Raw genomic sequence first — 20,780 nt, forward strand, 5'->3', positions numbered from 1 at the left:
AGTCAGAAGCAGAGGTCACAAGCTGGGACTTGTGATTGGTATCCGAAGTAGGGGGGCGGTCTTGTGGAACTGAGCCCTCAACCTATAGGATCTGATGCTACCGCCAGCTGGACAGTGTCAGAACTGAATTACAGGATACCTAGCTGGTGTCCGCTGCAGAACTGGTTATGTGTAGGCAGAAATCCCCACAAACATTTTGGTGATCAGAGCGAGGTGTTCTGTGTTGAGTATTGTGTTAACTGTGTGTAAAAGTGGGAAACACACTTTGTTTTCTTATCTCCTATAACTGTAAACATGGTAAATAACTGTAAACCAAAACAAAACCTGATTTGCTTCACTTACCTATAAGGCTAAAAATTCTGCGAACACATAAAGTTGAAAAATTCCATTTTGCCCTTAAATTATCAGCAGCTTGACCAGACAGGATCATACATAACCAAGAGCCTAAATAAGGCAATGAAGATAAAAGCCCATTCTGGAAGGAATAAGAAGATACAGGATTAATTACGGTGAGAGAAAAAAACAAAACATACACATTCATCACAGCCAATGACCACCACTCAAAAGCAAAGGAAATGCATAGCAATATGTTGTTAATTTTTAAATATAATTACAGTAAATAAGTCTGGCTGTCAGAAGGATTATAGGGTTCAGTCCAAGGCAGTCCCTAAGAATCTGTCTCAGAGGGAAATAAGCCTTGCCCTAGTCCTATCTGCTTCGGGTAATCTTGACTGTTTCTCTGGGATCTGGGTTGTGAGAGAAGACAAACCTTCCTGTTAGCCTATGGATTCTCCCTACTGAACATTTTCATCTTCCATTCTCACTCATTTATTTTTAAAAAATTTTTTTATTATAAAATAAAACGCAGATGCAGAAAACCACATAAGTCAAACATAGCTTAATGAATCATTCTATTTTTTTTTTTTTTTTGAGATGGAGTCTTACTGTGTCACTCAGGCTGGAGTACAGGGGTGTGATCTCGACTCACTGCAACCTCTGCCTCCTGGGTTCAAGTGATTCTCCTGCCTCAGCCTCCCGAGTAGCTGGGGTCACAGGTGCCTGCCACCACACCTGGCTAATTTTCGTATTTTTATTAGAGACAGAGTTTCACCATCTTGGCCAGGCTGGTCTTGAACTCCTGACCTTGTGATCCACCCACCTTGGCCTCCCAAAGTACTGGGATTACAGGCGTGAGCCACCGCACCCAGCCTCATGAGTCTTTCTAATGACCATCTAGGTCAAGAAATAGAACTTTGCCAGCCTCGCCAGAAGACACTTCATGGTCCTAGTCCTATCACAGCCCTCTTCCTCCCCCCTTAAATAAGCATTAACCTCGTTTTGGTGTATAGTAATCATGTACTCACTTTTATTTATAGTTACATCACCCAAATGTATATCCCTAGACACTTCGGTTTAGTCTTGGCCATTAAAATTTTTTTGATTTGCCTTTTATGTCTCTTTAAATCTGTAAGTTCCCTTCCATTCATTTTTTTCTTACAATTTATCTATTTCTTAAAATTTATCGGTGCCCAGTAAAACCATAACTCAAAAGTGCATTACATGTTTATTTACTACACACACACACACACACACACACACACACACACACACACGTTTATTTTTAACAGAACTGGAGAGTCTTTTTTTTTTTTTTCTTTTGAGACAGAGTCTTGCTCTGTTGCCTAGGCTGGAGTGCAGTGGCGTGATCTCGGCTCATTGCAACCTCCACCTTCTGGGTTCCAGCAATTCTCCTGCCTCAGCCTCCTGAGTAGCTACGATTGCAGGCGTGTGTCACCATGCCCGGCTAATTTGTATTTTTAGTAGAGACGGAGTTTTGCCATGTTGGCCAGGCTAATCTCGAACTCCTGACTTCAAGTGATCTGGCCGCCTCAGCCTCCCAAAGTGCTGGGATTACAGGGATGAGCCACCGCGCCTGGCCTCTGAGAGTCTTTCCTGATGGTTTCTTTTCCCTCATATTTTGCGTCCAATCATCAAGCATTGCCTATTCTACTTCCCTTAAACAAACAAACAAAAAAAGCTTGGCTGGGCACAGTGGCTCATGCCTGTAATACCAGCACTTTGGGAGGCCGCAGAGGGAGAATCACTTGAGGACGGGGCTCAAGACCAGCCTGGTCAACATGGCAAAACCCTGTATCTACTAAAAATACAAAAAATTAGCTGGGCATCATGATACATGACTGTAATCCCAGTTACTTGGGAGGCTGAGGCAGAAGAATCGCTTGAACCTGGGAGGTGGAGGTTGCAGTGAGCCAAGATTGCTCTGGTGCAGTCCAGCGTGGGTGACAGAGCAAGACTCTGTCTCAGAAAGAAAAAAAACAAAAAACAAGAAAAAAAACCACTTCATTCCATTTAGACTTCTGCACAGTGGGATCACATCTATCATTATTTGTGGCAAAATCCTGTATAAGAATAAATGGTTTCAAAATATTAGTAGGAGAATAAAAAAGAATAAGCTGTAGTAAATCAGATAAGTGAATTTTCTGATCTTGATTTTGTTTCCTGGTGGGATAAGGTTGATAATTCCTCACAGTTAGTAATATTGCCACTTCAAGTTGCAATGCTAAAAACTGCCGGCTAGGCACGGTGGCTCATGCCAGTAATCCCAGCACTTTGGGAGGCCAAGGCAGGCGGATCACCTGAGGTCAGCAGTTTGAGACCAGCTTGGTGAACATGGTGAAACCTCATCTCTACTAATAATACAAAAATTAGGTGTGGCGGTGGATGCCTGTAATCCCAGCTACTAGGGAGGCCGAGGCAGGAGAATCACTTGAACCTGAGAGGTGGAGGTTGCAGTGAGCCAAGATTGCGCCACTGCGCTCCAGCCTGGGCAACAACCTAAATACACTAAAGTCTTCAGCATTTATACATTCCACAGGCACCTTCCACAGTTGTTAAGTTTTCTCTTCAAGGATATGATCCCTTGTATTCATTTATTTAAAAAAATTGATTCCAATTTTTTTGCAGGCGCATTGGCTCACGTCTGTAATCCCAGCCCTTTGGGAGGCCAAGGCAAAGGGATCACTTGAGGTCAGGAGTTTGAGACCAGCCTGGCCAACATGGTAAAACCCTGTCTCTACAAAAATAAAAAATTTAGCCAGGTGTGGTGGCACACACCTGAAATCTCAGGTACTTGGGAGGCTGACAGAGGAGAATCGCTTGAACCCGGGAGGTGGAGGTTGCAGTGAGCTGAGGTCGTACAACTGAACTCTAGCCTGGGCAACAGAGCAAGACTCAGTCTTAAAATAAATAAAATAAAATAAAATAAAATAAAATGAGTTTCTGGTCGTGACGACCTACCGACAAGAACACACCTCTTGCAAAAAATTTCCTTCATCCCTCTCCAGAAGAGGAGAAGAGGAAACACAAGAAGAAATGCCTGGTGCAGAGCACTAATTCCTACTTCATGGATGTGAAGTGCCCAGGACGCTATAAAATCATCACAGTCTTTACTCATGCACAAACAGTAGTTTTGTGTGTTGGGTGCTCCACTGTCCTCTGCCAGCCTACAGGAGGAAAAGCAAGGCTTATGGAAGGATGTTCCTTCAGGAGGAAGCAGCACTAAGAGCACTCTGAATCAAGATGAGTGGAAAACCATCTCAATAAACACATTTTAGATAAAAGATTTAAAAAAATGAGAGATATGTGACTCTTGCTTTCACTTGAATACTTGCAGGCCATCGTAGGGTTATTTATTTTGTTTTTCTGTACAGACCGAGCCTTGCTCTGTCACCCAGGCTGGAGTGCAGTGGTGTGATCTTGGCTCACTGCAACTTCAGCCTCCCAGGTTCAAGGAATTCTCCTGCCTCAGTCTCCCGAGGTGCTGGGATTACAGGCATGAGCTGCCACGCCTGGCTAACTTCTTTTGTATTTTAGTAGAGATGGGATTTCACCGTGTTGCTCAGGCTGGTCTCGAACTCTTGAGCACAGGCAATCTGCCTGCCTCGGCTTCCCAAAGTGCTAGGTGCATGAGCCACTGCGCCCGGCCACTGTAGGGTTATTAACCAGCCTAATTTCAATATTGTTGTGTCTCAGGGAATAGGGAAGCTCAAGGAGAAGGAAAGAGATGGGGTAATGGCTGGTTGGCAGAGCCATCAGAAGACACTCAACATTTATTAAGTTTGCCATCTTATATGGGGAAGGATTATGGTGCCCCCAAACAATTACAACACTAACATCAAAGATCAAGAGCCCTGAAGTGAGCACATGCTGTTGGAAAAATGGTGCTAACAGATTTGCTCCATGCAGGGTTAGCACAAATCTTCAATTCATAAAAAATACAATATTTGCAGAGTATAATAAAGCAAAGTGCAATAAAAGGAGGCATGCCTGCACCACGCTTCTCAAAGCAAGCTTATTTTGAACAAAGGCCATCTGATGGCTGGGCAGGGTGGTTCATGCCTGTAATCCCAACACTTTGGGAGGCTGAGGCAGGAGGATCATTTGAGCTCAGGAGTATGAAACCAACCTGGACAACAATGGGAAACCCCATCTCTACTATTTTAAAAAAACAAAAACAAAAACACCTAGGCCATTTCATGAATGTAACACATTGATTTTCAAGAAAAAAAAATCCATTAAAAAATAGGCTATATAATTATAGAATTATTTTCAAACTCTATTCACATTTCTTTTTATTTTACAGAATGAAAGAAGGTCCTATATTCACATTTCTTTTAATTTTAATTAAGATAAACCTTTTTGTCTATGAAAATGCAAGATAAAAGATCCTTGTTTTAAAGTACACAACATTAATTACTGGCCAGCTATTGATATTTTATTTCTTCCATATATAGTTCTTCCTGGAAAATCTCAAATAGAAACATCAGTGTAGTAATCTTTAAATATACTTTATAAGTAAAATAAGAGATTTTGTTAATATGATTTTGAGAATTTGCTTTTTTTTTTTTTTTTTTTTTTTTGAGATGGAGTCTTGCTCTGTTGCCCGGGCTGGAGTGCAATGGTGTGGCCTCAGCTCACTGCAACCTCTGCCTCCTGGGTTCCAGTGATTCTCCTGCCTCAGCCTCTCGCGTAGCTAGGACTACAAGTGCCTGCTACCATGCCTGGCTAATTTTTATATTTTTAGTAGAGATGGGGTTTCACATGTTGGCCAGGCTGGCCTCGAACTCCTGACCTCAAGTGATCCACCCACCTCGGCCTCCCAAAGTGCTGGGATTACAGGTGTGAACCACTGGGCCTGGCTGGATTTGCTATTTTTAATCTTCCTGTGGATCTCAGTTTTACCCCAAATGATAATTACCAAATTAACCTTTCAATGCACAGTTGAATGCAATTAATCACTGTAGTAGTATATTATTTATTTTTTTCTTTTTTAAAAATCAGCCCCACTTTATAGTTGAAATGTAGTAGTAGATTATAATCAGGCTCTGTTAACAGAGAACTTGGGAAAAATAAGATTGCTCACAATGACTCCATCCCATGATATTGCCAAAGCCTAGTTTCAATTTAACTTCTGTCAGTGCAATTTGTGGAAATATTTCTATATAGTGATCTTGTTTTTCAGAAGTAGATAGAGGAGTTCTTCACAGCTTAGCTGCCTGAAGTTTTAAGGTTTGGTCCACATAGCCAGGCCAATGTTTATAGTATACTTTGGAATGTGAGTGACTGAGGATTCACTTTAATAGTTTTTAAAGCAAGTAAGTCCATGTAGCCAGTGCAGTTGTGCAGTCAGCCTTGTTAGCATTTTTTTTTTTTTTTTCCTGGGACAGAGTCTTGTTCTGCTGCCCAGGCTGGAGTGCAGGGGCATGATCTCAGCTCACTGCAACCTTCGCCTCCTGGGTTCAAGAGATTCTAGTGCCTCAGCCTCCCTAGTAGCTGGGATTACAGGTGTATGCCACCACGCCTGGTTAAATTTTTTGTGTGTTTTTAGTAGAGACGGTTTTGCTGTATTATCCAATCTGGTCTCGAACTCCTGGGCTCAAGCAGTCCTTCTGCCTCAGCCTCCCAAAGTGCTGGGATTATTTTTTATTATTATTATTATTTTTTGAGATGGAGTTTCGCTCTTGTTGCCCAGGCTGGAGTGCAATGGCTTGATCCTGGGTCACCACAATTTCCGCTTCCCGGGTTCAAGCAATTCTCCTGCCTCAACCTCTCGAGTAGCTGGGATTACAGGCATGCACTACCATGCCTGGTTAATTTTGTATTTTTAGTAGAGATGGGGTTTCTCCATATTTATCAGGCTGGTCTCAAAACTCCTGACCTCAGGTGATCCGCCTGCCTTGGCCTCCCAAAGTGCCGGGATTATAGGCGTGAGCCATCACGCCTGGCCTTTTTTGTATTTTTAACAGAGACAGGGTTTCACCATGTTGCCCGGTCTGGTCTTGAATGCCTGGCCTCAAGTGATCCACCTGCCTTGACCTCCCAAATTGGTAGGATTGCAGGTGTGAGCCACTACACCCGGCCTGATGTCGGGCATCCTTACATGTGCTTATTGGCCATCTGTATATCTTTGGAGAAATGTGTATTCGTATTCAAGTCCTTTGCCCATTTTAAAAACTGAGTTGTCTTTTTATTATTGAATTGTAAGAATTCTTAATATGTCTGGATACTAGATCCTTATTAGATGTTTGATTTATAAATGCTTTCTCCCATTCAGTGGGTTGTTTTTCATTTTCTTGATAGTCCTTTGATGTATAAGAATCTCTAAAATTTAGGACAGCAGAGTAAAATGGAAGATACAAAATAACTGAATTTTACATAGATGAGAACAAATTCTGTGTATGGTCTTATACTATATATATAAGAAGCAGATGATTATTTTTTCTTACCTCTTGAACATTGAACCTTAGGATCTCCTTCATATAAGTAGGCAATAATGTCAATAAAGTATAAAAAGTCCAGTTGTAAGAAAAGTGTGCAACTACAATAGCCCAAAGTGGCAGGGATTTTAAAATGGGTACCCACGGCACTGACTTCTGTGAAGAAAGCTGAAGAAAACAGGAATAATTAGGATAAACTACGGCTATGTTAATGCTTAGATCTGTACCGTATCAGCTAAAACTCTATCCAGAATTCATACAGAATATCACCTTAATTAGTAAACTCCAAATTTTTAAATCAACTCCTTTGAAATATTAAATAGCAAAATACATGATAGATATTTAGTTGTTTGATTTTTTAAAAAATATATTAACTAGAAAGTCCACGATTCAGATTAGAGGAAAAAGTAAAAATGTATTCGTAAAGCTATAATGTCAACCCTAAACATTCTTTATGAATGTCAGAAGTCACCTGCAGTATTGATTTATCTATTTCTTTCTTTTTTTTTCTTTTTTGAGACAAGTTTCACTCTTGTTGCCCAGGCTGGAGTGCAATGGCACAATCTCGGCTCACTGCAACCTCTGCCTCCTGGGTTCAAGCGATTCTCCTGCCTCAGCCTCCCAAGTAGCTGGAATTATAGGCATACTCCACCACGCCTGGCTAATTTTTGCATTTTTAGTAGAAACGGGGTTTCGTCATGTTGGTTAGTCTGGTCTTGAACTCCTGACTGCAAGTGATCCGACCCAAAGTGCTGGGATTACAGGTGTGAGCCACCGTGCCCGGCCTGAATTCTCTATTTCTAAAATATAGTTTCACAGTCAGATACAGAGGTTGACATAAGGATAAAGGAAAGAGATTGGAAGGTCCTGTTAGAATTCATGTTTAATTATCCAATCTTTATTCAATTGAAATGATTTATAAAAATTAGGCAACACAAGGTTTCTGTATGCAGCCATATGCAGTAGTGGTCTTTAAAGCAGGGTAAAAGCACCATAGGGGTATGCAAGATGGTCTGTTGGGGTGAGGAAAGACATATTTCTATTTATTTCCATTTTTACTCATTTTTATTCTAAAAATAAAAAAACACACTCTATTAATATTTAATAAATATGTTGGCCCTGGAGTATGTCAGGTGATTACAAATTGTATGAGTCCCCCAATTCAGAGGGGTTAATAATGGCATCCTCACTTGTTTGTTTGCCCTCAGAGTATTATAGCATATTGCAGTTTAAGTACTATTTTATTTTATTTTAAGAGAGTCTTGCTCTGTCACCCAGGCTGGAGTGCAGTGGCATGATCTCAGCTCACTGCAACTTCTGCCTCCCCAGTTCAAGCCGGATTCTCCTGCCTCAGCCTCACAAGTAGCTGGGACTATGGGCATGCACCACCATGCCTGACTAATTTTTGTATTTTCAGTAGAGACAAGGTTTCACTCTGTTGCCCAGGCTGGTCTCGAACTCCTGACCTCAGGTGATCCACCCACCTTGGCCTCCCAAAGTGTTGGGATTACAGGCATGAGCCACTGCACCTGGCCTATGTATTTTTTTTTGAGATGGAGTCTTACTCTATTGCCCAGGCTGGAGTGCAGTGGTGCAATCTCAGCTCACTGCAACCTCTGCCTCCCAGGTTCAAGCGATTCTCTGGCCTCAGTCCCCCAAGTAGCTGGGATTACAGGTGTGCACCACCATATCTGGCTAATTTTTGTATTTTAGTAAAGGCGGGGTTTCATCATGTTGGCCAGGCTGGTTTCGAACTCCTGACCTGAAGTGATCTGCCTGCCTCAGCCTCCCAAAGTTCTGGGATTACAGGTGTGAGCCACTGCCCCCAGCATAAATGATTTATTTTAAGTGTCTTTTATATTTATTTATTTATTTATTTATTTATTTATTTTTGAGATGGAGTCTCACTCTGTTGCTCAGGCTGGATTGCAGTGGCACGATTTCGGCTCACTGCAACTTCTGTCTCCCAGGTTCAAGTGATTCTCCTGCCTCAGCCTCCTGAGTAGCTGGAATCACAGGCACGTGCCACCACGTCCAGCAAATGTTTTGTATTTTTAGTAGAGACAGAGTTTCACCGTGTTAGCTAGGATGGTCTTGATCTCCTGACCTCGTGATCTGTCCGCCTCAGCCTCCCAAAGTGCTGGGATTACAGGCGTGAGCCACCGTACCCCGCTGAGCTGCCACTTTTCTTGATGAGTCCTTTGTCAACTACTTCGCCAAGCCAAATAATGGCAGATCATTAACTATAACATAGTCAAACACATTGCTCCCTTTAAACATTATTATATCAACAAATTATGGCTGGGCATGGTGGCTCACACCTGTAATTCCAGCACTTTCGGAGGCCGAGGCGGGCAGATAACTGGAGGCCAACAGTTCGAGACCAACCTGGGCAACATGGCGAAACCCTGTCTCTACTAAAAATACAAAAATTAGCCGGGTGTGGTGGTGCGCAGCAGTAATTCCAGCTGGTTAAGAGTCTGAGGCATGAGAATTGCTTGAACCCGGGAGGCGGAGATTGCAGAGAGCTGAGACCACGCTACTGCACTCCCGCCTGGGCGACAGAGCGAGACTCTGTCAGCGAGACTCTGTCTCAAAAAATAAAAACAACAAATTATTTGTAATTTTTAAGTTGTAGCAAAAAAGCTTTTTTCTATTAAGATGTAAATTTTATGTATATTCTGTTTATTTCATCTATCGATCCTTTAAAAAGTCTATTTCTGTATATATTTTATGATATACATAAGTATCATAGTACATATAGATAACTTAAGAATAAATATACGGCCAGGCATGGTGGCTCACGCCAGTAATCCCAGCACTTTGGGAGGCCGAGGCAGGCGAATCATGAGGTCAAGAGATCAAGACCATCCTGGCCAACATGGTGAAACCCCGTCTCTACTAAAAATACAAAAATTAGCTGGATGTGGTGGCGTGACCTGTAGTCCCAGCTACTCGGGAGGCTGAGGCAGGAGAATCGCTTGAACTCAGGGGGCGGAGGTTGCAGTGAGCTAAGATCACACCACTGCACTCCAGCTTGGCGACAGAGCAACAGTCTGTCTCAAAAGAAAAAAAAAAATATATATATATATATATACACACGCATTCAGATTGTGAGCCTCCCACCTGTTTATTGATTCTTGCATGATCAAGAAAGCTTGGATACCACTGATATTTAGGGCATCAGATTTTTATATTTTCTATACGCTAAGACTGTTGTTTTTCTCAAAAGCAAGAGCAATCTATGTTTCTGCCTTCAGAGTTCACAGTTGCTGTTATTTTAAAAAGAGGAAGAACCAGTATTGCCCAACCTTCTTCTGGCCTTTTCCATATGGACTTTTTACTTGACATCTTTGTAGATATGCTCTTGTGATTTTTAATTACAAATTTTTAAAAATTATTTATTTATGAGATGGAGTCTTGCTCTGTCGTCCAGGATGGAGTGCAGTGGCACGATCTTGGCTCACTGCAACCTCTGCCTCTGAGGTTCAAACGATTCTCCTGCCTCAGCCTCCCGAGTAGCTGGGATTACAGGCGCCTGCCACCACCCCTGGCTGATTTTTGTATTTTTAGTAGAGACGGGGTTTCACCATATCGGCCAGGCTGGTGGCGAACTCCTGACCTCAGGTGATCCGCCAGCCTCGGCCTCCTAAAGTGCTGGGATTACAAGCGTAAGCCAGTGAGCTATTGCGCTTGGTTGTATTTTTTAATATGATCAAAGATGTACAGATATAGGGAAAGAGAAGGAGAGAGAACATTGATTCTTTTATAGCAGTGGTTTTCAACTCCAGCTATACTTTACAATTATAGGGGCCTGTGTTCTACTCTCCGCCTATTGAATAAACAAAACAAAAACAAGTAAGGCCAAAAAACTCTGAGTGTAGGGCCAAGGAATCTAAGTTTTAAAAGGCTTCACTGGTGATTCTATAGAGCAGTGGGTTCCCAAACTTTGCTGCATATAAGAATCACCCAGGGGAGCCTTAAAAACACTGAGACCAAGGTCACACCACAGACCAATTGAATAGGTTGTGAGTGGGTGGGAGGTAAGTATCCCTAGTTTTTGAAGATCCCTGGGTGATTTCAACGTGCAGCAAGTTTGGGACCCACTGCTGTAGAGATCAGATTTTAAAAAGTCTGCCCTTATCCTTCTTGATTGATAAGAAGGATATCAGGGCAGGGAGGATTTTAGAGTTTGAAGGAATTTGGAACATAGCTCTTTTTATATGGCTTTGAAATCCACAAAGGAAGTGAAATCATTCTTTTATGCTGAAAAGTACAAGCGTAAATGTATTTGATCTCTGAAAACTGAATATATTCTGAAGAATGTACCCTATCTCTTGGAAATATAACCTGAAATAAGAAATATTTAATTTTAGTCACACTGGTATGTTTTTACAACCTATAAATATCAATTGAGTTTTTGATAATCTGATGTTTTTGAACAATCACCCAACCAAGATGAGCTGTATGTCTAACACATAAGCCCTTCACATGGCAGGTTCTCAATAGCTGCTTATCAAACGAATACAAGGCTCACAGGGTTAGAGGCTTAGAAAGAAGAACGTGAAATGTATGTATTCCAGCTTAGTGTTCATTTGTAACCTAGGTACAACACAACAGTTTTCTGTTCTCCCATTATGAATTGTAAGATCAACTTATAGTATTTCCACATTACAAGTTATATTTCAGGGGGAAAGTCTTCATTTATAAAAACTTTCAAGTTAAAGATGAATTTTCAAATGTTACTAGGAGAAACTATCTGCGTATCTAGCAGACATTTATAAAAAAATCCTTCAAGAGTTTAAGGTAGTGCTGTCCAGCAGAACTTTCCATGATGATGGAAATGTTCTATATGCACATTGTCCACAGGGTAACCAGTAGTTACATGCGGTTATTAAATCTTGTCCTTCTAACAGGTTGATGAAAGAAAATGAAGTGAAACAAAACCCTTGTCATATGTGTGACATATGTGTAACTGAATAACTAAATTTTTTTATTTTTAGATGGAGTCTTGCTCTGTTGCCCAGGCTGGAGTTCAGTGGAGCGACCTCGGCTCACTACAACCTCCGCCTCCTGGGTTCAAGTGATTCTCCCACCTCAGCCTCCTGAGTAGCTGGGATTACAAGCACTCACTGTCATGCCTGGCTAAATTTTGTATTTTTGTAGAGATGGGGGTTTCACTAAGTTGACCAGGCTGGTCTTGAACTCGTGACCTCAGGTGATCCACTCACTTTGGCCTCCCAAAGTGCTGGGATTACAGGCGTGAGCTACCACGCCTGGCCAGAACTAATTTTTTTTTTTTTTCTTGAGACGGAGTCTTGCTCTGTCGCCAGGCTGGAGTGCAGTGTCGTGATCTCGGCTCACTGCAACCTCCGCCTCCCAGGTTCAAGTGATTCTCTTGCCTTAACTTCCTGAGTAGCTGGGACTACAGGCGCGTGCCACTACGCCTGGCTAATTTTTGTGTTTTTAGTAGAGATGGGATTTCACCATGTTGGCCAGGATGGTCTCGATCTCTTGACCTCGTGATCCGCCCGCCTCAGCCTCCCAAAGTACTGGGATTACAGGTGTGAGAGACCGTGCCTGGCCAAAACTAAACTTTTAATTAAATTAGTTAAATTAAAAATATAACAGCCACGTGGAGCTAGTGGCTACCATACTGGACAACACAAGGTTGGGCTTAAGAAGGTACAAAACAGCTTTTTTTGATGTTCTGGATCTAGAAATTATTCTCTTGCTATTGTTTCTAACACACTACTATCTTGCCAATCAAGCAATGTAAACACATACTCTCGATGGCTTCATCATGTCTAATTGTTGGCAAAAAATTAAAAATTATGAAAGCATTTTTTTTTTTGAGAAGGAATCTCACTGTGTTGCCCAGGCTGGAGTGCAGTGGCGCGATCTCAACTCACTGCAGCCTCTGCCTCCCAGGTTCGAGCAATTCTCCTGACTCAGCCTCCTGAGCAGCTGGGATTATAGGCAACTGCTACCACACCCGGCTAATTTTTGTATTTTTAGTAGAGACAGGGTTTCACCACATTGGCCAGGCTGGTCTAGAACTCCTAACCTCAGGCGATCCACCTGCCTCAAAAGTGCTGGGATTACAGGCGTGAGCCACTGTGCCTGCCACTTTTTTTTTTTTTTTTTTTTTGAGACAGGGTTTCGCTCTCTCACACAGGCTGGAGTGCAGAGGCGCGATCACGGCTACTGCAACCTCAACCTCCTGGGCTCTAGTGATCCTCTCACCTCAGCCTCCTGAGTAGCTGAGACTACAGGCATGTGCCACCACACCGGGTAATTTTTAAATTTTTTGTAGAAATGGGGTCTCCCTATGTTGCCCAGGCAGGTCTCTAACCCCTGGGTTCAAGTGATCCTTCCACCTAGGCCTCCCAAAGTGATCGGATTACAGGCATAAGCCACTGCACCTGGTCCTGAAAGTTCTTACTAGAGGGCTACATTATTCTAAAATACCACTGCTGATAAAAGAAAATACATATGCGTGGCTGGGCGTGGTGGCTCACACCTGTAATCCCAGCACTTTGGAGGCCAAGGCAGGCGGATCACTTGAGGCCAGGAGTTCGAGACCAACTTGGCCAACACAGTGAAACCCTGGCTCTACTAAAAATATAAACAATTAGCTGGGAATTGTTTGCGTGCATGTGATGCGTGCATGTAATCCCAGCTACTCGGGAGGCTGAGGCATGAGAATCGCTTGAACCCGGGAAGCAGAGGTTGCAATGAGCTGAGACAGTGCCACTGCTCTCCAGCTTGGGGAACAGAGGGAGACTCTGTCCTCCCCACCCCCACCCCCCAAAAAGGAAAATACATATAGGCAAAAAAATTTAAAATTGCTCAGATCATTTGCAAAGCCAACATTTTGAAAGCAAATATACTTTGGAGATTTAAATGATAATGGAATTTGTGAAGGAAAAATCAATGAGATCCTGAATCTTGTATTCAGAATGTATCATCGAATTTCTAATAATAGCTCAATCAACTTTTTTTCCATATAAGTTGAAACGGAAAAGGACAAACTATAAAAATTATTTGTCATGAAACGTGTGAAATATAGCGGGTAAGATCACTCGACAAATATTTGAATATATTCTAATATGCCATTTAAAAAAAAATTTTCTTGTCAAATGCAAGTAACAGCAAATTGATTTGGCAAAGTTACATGTAAAAAATGCTCTTAATTTCTGTCTTAATTTGACAACTAAATATTCAAACCAAGGTCCCCATTTGATTTGCTTCGCAAAGCTGCAAAATTGTATACTCCTCCTAAAAGGCATAAAGGAGAAGTAAAACAGTTACAAAACATGCTATCTTCAGGCTGGGCATGGTGGCTCATGCCTGTAATCCCAGCACTTTGGAGGCTGAGGCAGGCAGATCACTTGAGTTCACAAGTTCAAGACCAGCCTGGGCATCATGGCAAAACCCTGTCTCTACAAAAAATACAAAAATTAGCCAGGCTTTGTGGTACACACCTGTCGTCCCAACTACTTGGTGGGCTGAGGTGGGAGGATGGCTTGAACCCGGGAGGCGGAGGGAGGCTGCAGTGAGCCAAGATCATGCTACTGCACTCCAGCCTAGGCAACAGAACCAGACTTTGTGTCAAAAAACAAAACAACACAAAAACAAAAACAAAAAACAAACCCAGAACCAACCAAACAAGAAAACCCCATGATATCCTCGGAATTAAGAAAAGAAGAAGAAGCCAGGCATGGTGGCTCACGCTTGTAATCCCAGCACTTTGGGAGGCCGAAGCTGGTAGATCACCTGAGGTTGGGAGTTTGAGACCAGCCTGACCAACATGCAGAAACCCTGTCTCCACTAAAAATACAAAAAAATTAGCCGGGCATGGTGGTGCATGCCTGTAATCTCAGCTACTCGGGAGGCTGAGGCAGGAGAATCACTAGAACCCAGGAGGTGGAGGTTGCAGTGAGCCGGGATCGCACCATTGCACTCCAGCCTGGGCAACAAGAGAACAAAAGCGAAACTCTGTCTCAAAAAAAAAAAGAAGAAAGAAAAGAAGAAGAACAAAAATAGCAGATATATAGGAAAGAACACTTCAATGGGTGAAGTGGTAATGTCTTTCCACAATTCATTAAAAGGAGATCTTCAACATAGAGGAGTAGCTGATGATCTTAAAGCACTCACTAGTCATGAGATGGTCCTTCTGAATTTAACTGCAGCGTGCAATGAAGATTTTTATTTCTCTCTTTTTTTTTTTTTTTGAGATAGAGTCTTGCTCTGTCACCCAGGCTGGAGTGCAGTGGTACGATCTCGGCTCACTGTAACCTCCGCCTCCCAGGTTCAAGTGATTCTTCTGCCTCAGCCTCTCGAGTAGCTGGGACTACAGGCACACGCTACGACGCCTGGCTAATTTTTGTATTTTTACTAGAGACGGAGCTTTGCCATATTGGCCAGGCTGGTCTCGAACTCCTGACCTCATGCTCCGCCTGCCTTGGCCTCCCAAAGTGCTGGGATTACAGGTGTGAGCCACCGTACCCAGCCTATTTCTCTTCTTGTAGAAATTTCTGAATCAGAATTAGAACGATATATGCTATCATAATTGTAAAATCCACTTATTGTAAGAATGAAATCACATTTCTACCTATAAGTACTGACTTTTTCTTGGTTGGATAACTGAGAAAACATTCGAACTGCAACTCTTGCTTGTCCAGCTCAGATCTCCTTCGACATGACTGCCAGCATAAGCTATCTACAATGCAAACCTGATTCTGTCACTTCGAGCTTACAAATACTTCATGGCATCCCAGTGCCTAAAGGATAAAGGCTAAGCTCCTTAGGGAGGCACAGAGGACCCTCTGTGACCTGACTTCCACCTGTTCTTCCTCCTGCTGTTTTTTGCCTTTACCTTATGCACGAGAGCAACACCCAACAGCCACACTTCCTAGAAGGTGTCACTCTCTCTCTAGAAGATATCACTCTTTCTCTCAGGAAAGTGAGAAAGAAAAAAAGCAGTCAGGCCGGGTGTGGTGGCTCCCACCTGTAATACAAGCACTTCGGGAGATGAAGGCGGGCGGATCACCTGAGGTTGGGAGTTCGAGACCAGCCTGACCAACATGGAGAAACCCCGTTTCTACTAAATACAAAATTAGCTGGGCGTGGTGGTGCACACCTGTTATCCCGGCTACTCGGGAGGCTGAGGCAGGAGAGTCACTTGAAACTGGGAGGCGGATGTTGCAGTGAGCTGAGATCGTGCCATGGCACTTCAGCCTGGGCAAAAAGAGCAAAACTCTGTCTCAAAAGAAAAAAAAAAAGAAAAGAAAAAAAGCAGTCCTGGGCTGCGGTAAGCTAAACTGTCCTGGTTCTAACATCTAGGCCTGGGGTTGTCCTGTTGAACCGAAACCAGGCCACTCTATGAGCATGCTGGAGCAAGACAAAAATAAGACCACTTTACAGTGAGCTGAGATCGCCCCACTGCATGACAGTCCGGGAGACAGAGCAAGACCCTGTCTCTAAAAAGAAGAAGAAAAAGAAAAAAAACCACTCCACAGTCATGTCTGAGCACAGACAAAAACACGAATGCCATAAACTACAAAAAATGAGAAACATCTTCCTCTCCCAGCTAATATGAGCGACTGCTGTGCCCTTACTAATCACAGCTTTACCCCACCTTCTAGATAAAAATTCATCATAGAATTATCAAATCCAGAGCAAAATATTGATTCTTTAAACCCTTCCCAAAGTCACCTAATGCAAGTCTAAACTGCAACAAGTTCCTCTCAACTCTGCACTGAGATGCCCCATGGTTCTTCATGGTGTGCTTTCTTCCTCACTGCAACGAACCAACAAACCCAACTTGTTCAACTACAAGTGTGTTCCTTTGGCCAAAAGGCACTGACACAAGGAAGCTTTTCCTGTCTGCCCCAGGCTGGCTGAGGACTGCCACCTTCTCTGTTCCAAAGATGTCCCGTACCTTATAGCACTGCATTATGCAGGCTATATTATATTGAAATTCTGTCCATCCATGTCTGTCTCCCTCTGGAGACCTTGGGCCCCACAGGAACCATGTTTTATTTTTTTCCTCTTATTCATTTTTAAGTCCTCAGCTGACAAAGAACCTAGGTCATAGTAAAGTTTCAAAAAAAAATGTTTAAAGAATGAATGAGTAGATGCTGCACATTTCTTGGGTCCAAGATTTAAAGGTGGAGCTTCATGTAACACATCATTTTACAACATTGTCAACTATAACGTCATGTGCTTTAAGAATGCAGTCTGGTTGTACAAGATGACTAATGCCTGTAATCCCAGCATTTTGGGAGTCTTAGGCATGAAGACTCCTTAAGCCCAGCAGTTTGAGACCAGCTTGATCATCATAGCGAGACTCCGTCTCTACAAAAAATAATTAGCTAGGCATGGTGGTGTGCACCTGTAGTCCCAGCTACTTGAGAGGCTGAAGTGGGAAGACTGCTTGAACCTGTAGGGTTGAGGCTGCACTGAGCTGTGATGGTGTCACTGTACTCCAGCCTGGGCACTGAGCTAGACTCAAAAAAAAAAAAAAGGAATGCAATCTGGGCTTCTCCTCCTAACTCTCTTGTCTCTGAATATTCCTTTTTCCGAAGTGTGTGGAGAAACAACCTAAGTTTGGAGAGATTAAGACACATATCAATGTAGAGAAAGCTTTTTTTCTTTTTTTTTAAAGACAGGGTCTTGCTCTGTTGCCCAAGCTGGAGTGCAGTGGCACAAACACAGCTTACTACACCGTTGACTTCCCAGGCTCACTCAATCCTCTTGCTGCAGCCAGCCAAGTAGCTGGGACTACAGGTGCATAACCTCATGCTTGGCTAATTTTTAAATTTTTTGTAGAGATGAGGTCTATCATGTTGCCCAGGCTGGTCTCAATTCCTGGGCTCAAGCAATCCTTCCATCTTGGCCTCCCCAAGTGTTGGGATTACAGATGCGAGCCACCACCCCTGGCCAAGGGAAAGCTTTTTAAAAAATTTAAACAAACTCAAAAGTTTTATAAGTTCTGGAAGATCATGATAAAAATGAAATATTGGAGAAAGCAAGCTGTTACCCATCAATGTTGAGAAAATGACAAAACATATCAAGTTTTACATGGCAACATCTGTTTATAATGTGTTAAATTTTTTTTACCTGTTCCTTAACGGGAAAAAAGTGGGTAACTCAATTAACATCATGTAGGACTCTAAACTTTCAAAGTAACTTAACTTTTTTTTTTGAGACATGGTCTTGCTCTGTTGCCCAGGTTGGAGTGCAATGGCTGATCATAGTTCACTGCAACCTTGACCTGCTGGACTCAAGCAGTCCCCTTGCCTCAGCCTCCTGAGGAGCTGGAACTGCACTTGTGTGCCACCACACCCAGCTAAAACTTTCTTTTTTATTTGTATTAATTTTTTTTTTTTTTTTTTTTGCTGGGAAGGCTCAGACCCAAGTAACCTTGGATATGAGCTCTCCACCTGGTTAAAACTTTATTACAGTGCTGATTTCTTCTGTTTCTAAGTTTTTGCCAATCTTTGGCAAAGATCAAGACAGGTCATAATTCTTAAAGTTCAGCTGCTTGTAGAGACATTTATAGCAAAATAAAAAACTTAAAAAGAAATGTTAAAGAGTACATTTTTTCTTCTTTTTAGAGATGGGGTCTCGCTATGTTGTCCAGGCTGGTCTTGAACTCCAGGGCTCAAGAAAACTGCCTGCCTTAGCCTCCCAAAGTGCTGGGATTACATGCATAAATCACCATGCCCAGCCAAGACTAAGTTTTTAATTTTACTGCCTGGTTATACTGTATATAAATATTTAAAATATCAATCTTGGGCTAGGCACAGTGGTTCATGCCTGTAATCCCAGCACTGTGGGAGGCCAAGGTGGGAGGATCGCTTGAGGCCAGGAGCTCGAGACCAGCCTGGCCAATAAGGTGAAATCCCATCTCTACTAAAAATACAAAAAATTAGCTGGGAGTGGTGGCATGCACCTGTAATCCCAGCAACTCAGGAGGCTGAGGCAGAAGAATTGCTTGAACCAGGGAGATAGAGGTTGCAGTGAGCTGAGATTGTGCCACTACACTCCAGCCTGGGTGAGAGAGTGAAACTCCATCTAAAAAAAAATAAATAAATAAAATAAAATATCAATCATGATAATTTAATAGGAAAAGTTTTAAATATTTTATGTTCTTAAACTAATAAAGTGACTTTGAAGCCAATAAGAATGCTGAAAACAAACTGTGTATATTTTAATCTTTCCTAATGTTTTTATGTTCTTCTTTTATTCTACTCAAAAGGCAAACATTTTGTTTCCATCGTTTGAGAATTTAGTATATTGAATTATTATAGATTTTTATTTGTGATTTGCCTTTGTGCTCAATTAAGTGATTGAAATCTGGTTTTAATAAGATATAAATTTTTTTCTAAAGACCTACTCTAGAAGAGCAAACAGATGTATATCATATTATAATATTATATCATAATAAATGTGCTGTTCTCTTTCTTTAATGACACTCATTTAAAATATAGATACAGGTCCAATATCCCTTGTCTGAAATGCTTGGAACCAGAAGTGTTTTGGATTCTGGATTTTAGAATATTTGTATCACATACCTTCCCAGTTAAGCATCCTAAATCTTGTTTTTCTTTTCGAGATGGAGTCTCGCTCTGTCACCCAGGCTGGAGTGCAGTGGCACGATCTCAGCTCACTGCAACCTCTGCCTCCTGGGTTCAAGGAATTCTCCTGTCTCAGCCTCCCGAGTAGCTGGGACTACAGGTGTGTGCCACCATGCCCAGCTAATTTTTGTATTTTTAGCAGAGATGGGGTTTTGTCATGTTGGCCGGGCTGATCTCGAACTCCTGACCTCAGGCGATCCGCCTGCCTCAGCCTCCCAAAGTGCTGGGATTACAGGAGTGAGCCATCAGGCTGGCCAAGCATCCTAAATCTTAAAATCCAAAAATCTGAACTCTGAAATGCTCCAATGAGCATTTCCTTTGAGCATCATGTGGGTTCACAAAAACTTTTGGATTTCAGAGTATTTTGGATTTAGAATTTTCAGATTTGGGATACGCAACTGTATAAACACACTAGTTGGTTTTCTAACAACTAATGGTCAGAATGAGAATCCTTTCATGAATAACACATTTTATTTTCTACTAATCAAGTGGAAAAAACAAACTTAAGACTCATTTGATAATCACTACACTAAAAGGTTTTAAAATGACTTAAAAATATTTTTTATAGTTTATAAAACTATACTTTCTATAAAAAATGAAAGAACTGAATTCTTCAGACAATACTTTGTTCATATTTATGTATTTAAAAATTTTTTAAAAATATTTTAAATGTTTTGTAGAGAAAGGGTCTCACTATGTTGACTAGGCTAGTCTCCTGACCTCAAATGATCCTCCCACCTAGACCTCCCCAAAGTACTGGGATTACAAGTGTGAGCCACTGCACCCAGCCAGACAATACTTTGGATGTTTATTTCATTTGCCTATTCTACTTTGTCTAGAGCATGCACAATAGGAATATCTATTTTTAAAAATTGATATCTTAATTCTGAAGAAAAAAAGTTTCTGACATTATTTTTAAAATGTGTCAAAGTCCATACCTGATTTCTTAATGATGAAAGAATGTATTCCTTTTCATAATGGGAAATTCTCTTGTGTTTTTGGGGTGTGTCACTAACTAACCAGATCCACAAAAGAAACCAAAATATTCCAATAGTACCTTAAAATAGAAAAATAATAGTTAGATAAAATTAGAATGTACCAAATAACAAACAAAACAAAACACAAAATTAGAATGCACCAACAACAATTTTTACATGTCTTGAAAAAATTATGTAACTATAAATTCAATGTAAAACTGACTTCAGTTTGGATTCAATTTCAAGTTTCTCTCAATTCTTTAATGGGATAATTGTTATAACTGTATTATTGCTTATACATTTTGAAGAAAACAACTTTTTTCTTTTTTTTTGAGATAGAGTCTTGCTCTGTCGCACAG

General features: G+C 41.6%; 2 protein-coding genes across 8 annotated transcripts in view; one reads left to right on the forward strand and one right to left on the reverse strand.

Annotated features, from left to right (window-relative positions):
• SLC17A5 (solute carrier family 17 member 5) overlaps window positions 1-20,780 on the reverse strand; it is a 58,911-nt gene that overhangs the window by 19,883 nt on the left and 18,248 nt on the right. For 5 of the 7 annotated variants that reach the window (XM_031012174.3, XM_031012176.3, XM_055390630.2 and 2 more), the window contains 3 exons: window positions 20,383-20,501; window positions 6,807-6,965; window positions 343-475 (listed from right to left, as the gene is read on the reverse strand). In XM_031012174.3, the coding sequence (XP_030868034.2) occupies window positions 343-475; window positions 6,807-6,965; window positions 20,383-20,501 (411 nt within the window). The remainder of the gene's footprint in view (window positions 1-342; window positions 476-6,806; window positions 6,966-20,382; window positions 20,502-20,780) is intronic. The other 2 variants (XM_055390631.2, XM_055390632.2) reach the window with 1 other exon arrangement.
• LOC109027152 (small ribosomal subunit protein eS27-like) lies at window positions 1,390-3,685 on the forward strand. Its single transcript, XM_055390350.1, has 2 exons — window positions 1,390-1,467; window positions 3,326-3,685. The coding sequence occupies exons 1-2, from the start codon at window positions 1,390-1,392 to the stop codon at window positions 3,581-3,583; spliced, it is 336 nt and encodes a 111-aa protein (XP_055246325.1). The 3' UTR covers window positions 3,584-3,685.

This window comes from Gorilla gorilla, chromosome 5 (genome assembly GCF_029281585.2).
Source record: "Gorilla gorilla gorilla isolate KB3781 chromosome 5, NHGRI_mGorGor1-v2.1_pri, whole genome shotgun sequence".
In the NCBI taxonomy this organism is placed as follows: domain Eukaryota; kingdom Metazoa; phylum Chordata; class Mammalia; order Primates; family Hominidae; genus Gorilla; species Gorilla gorilla.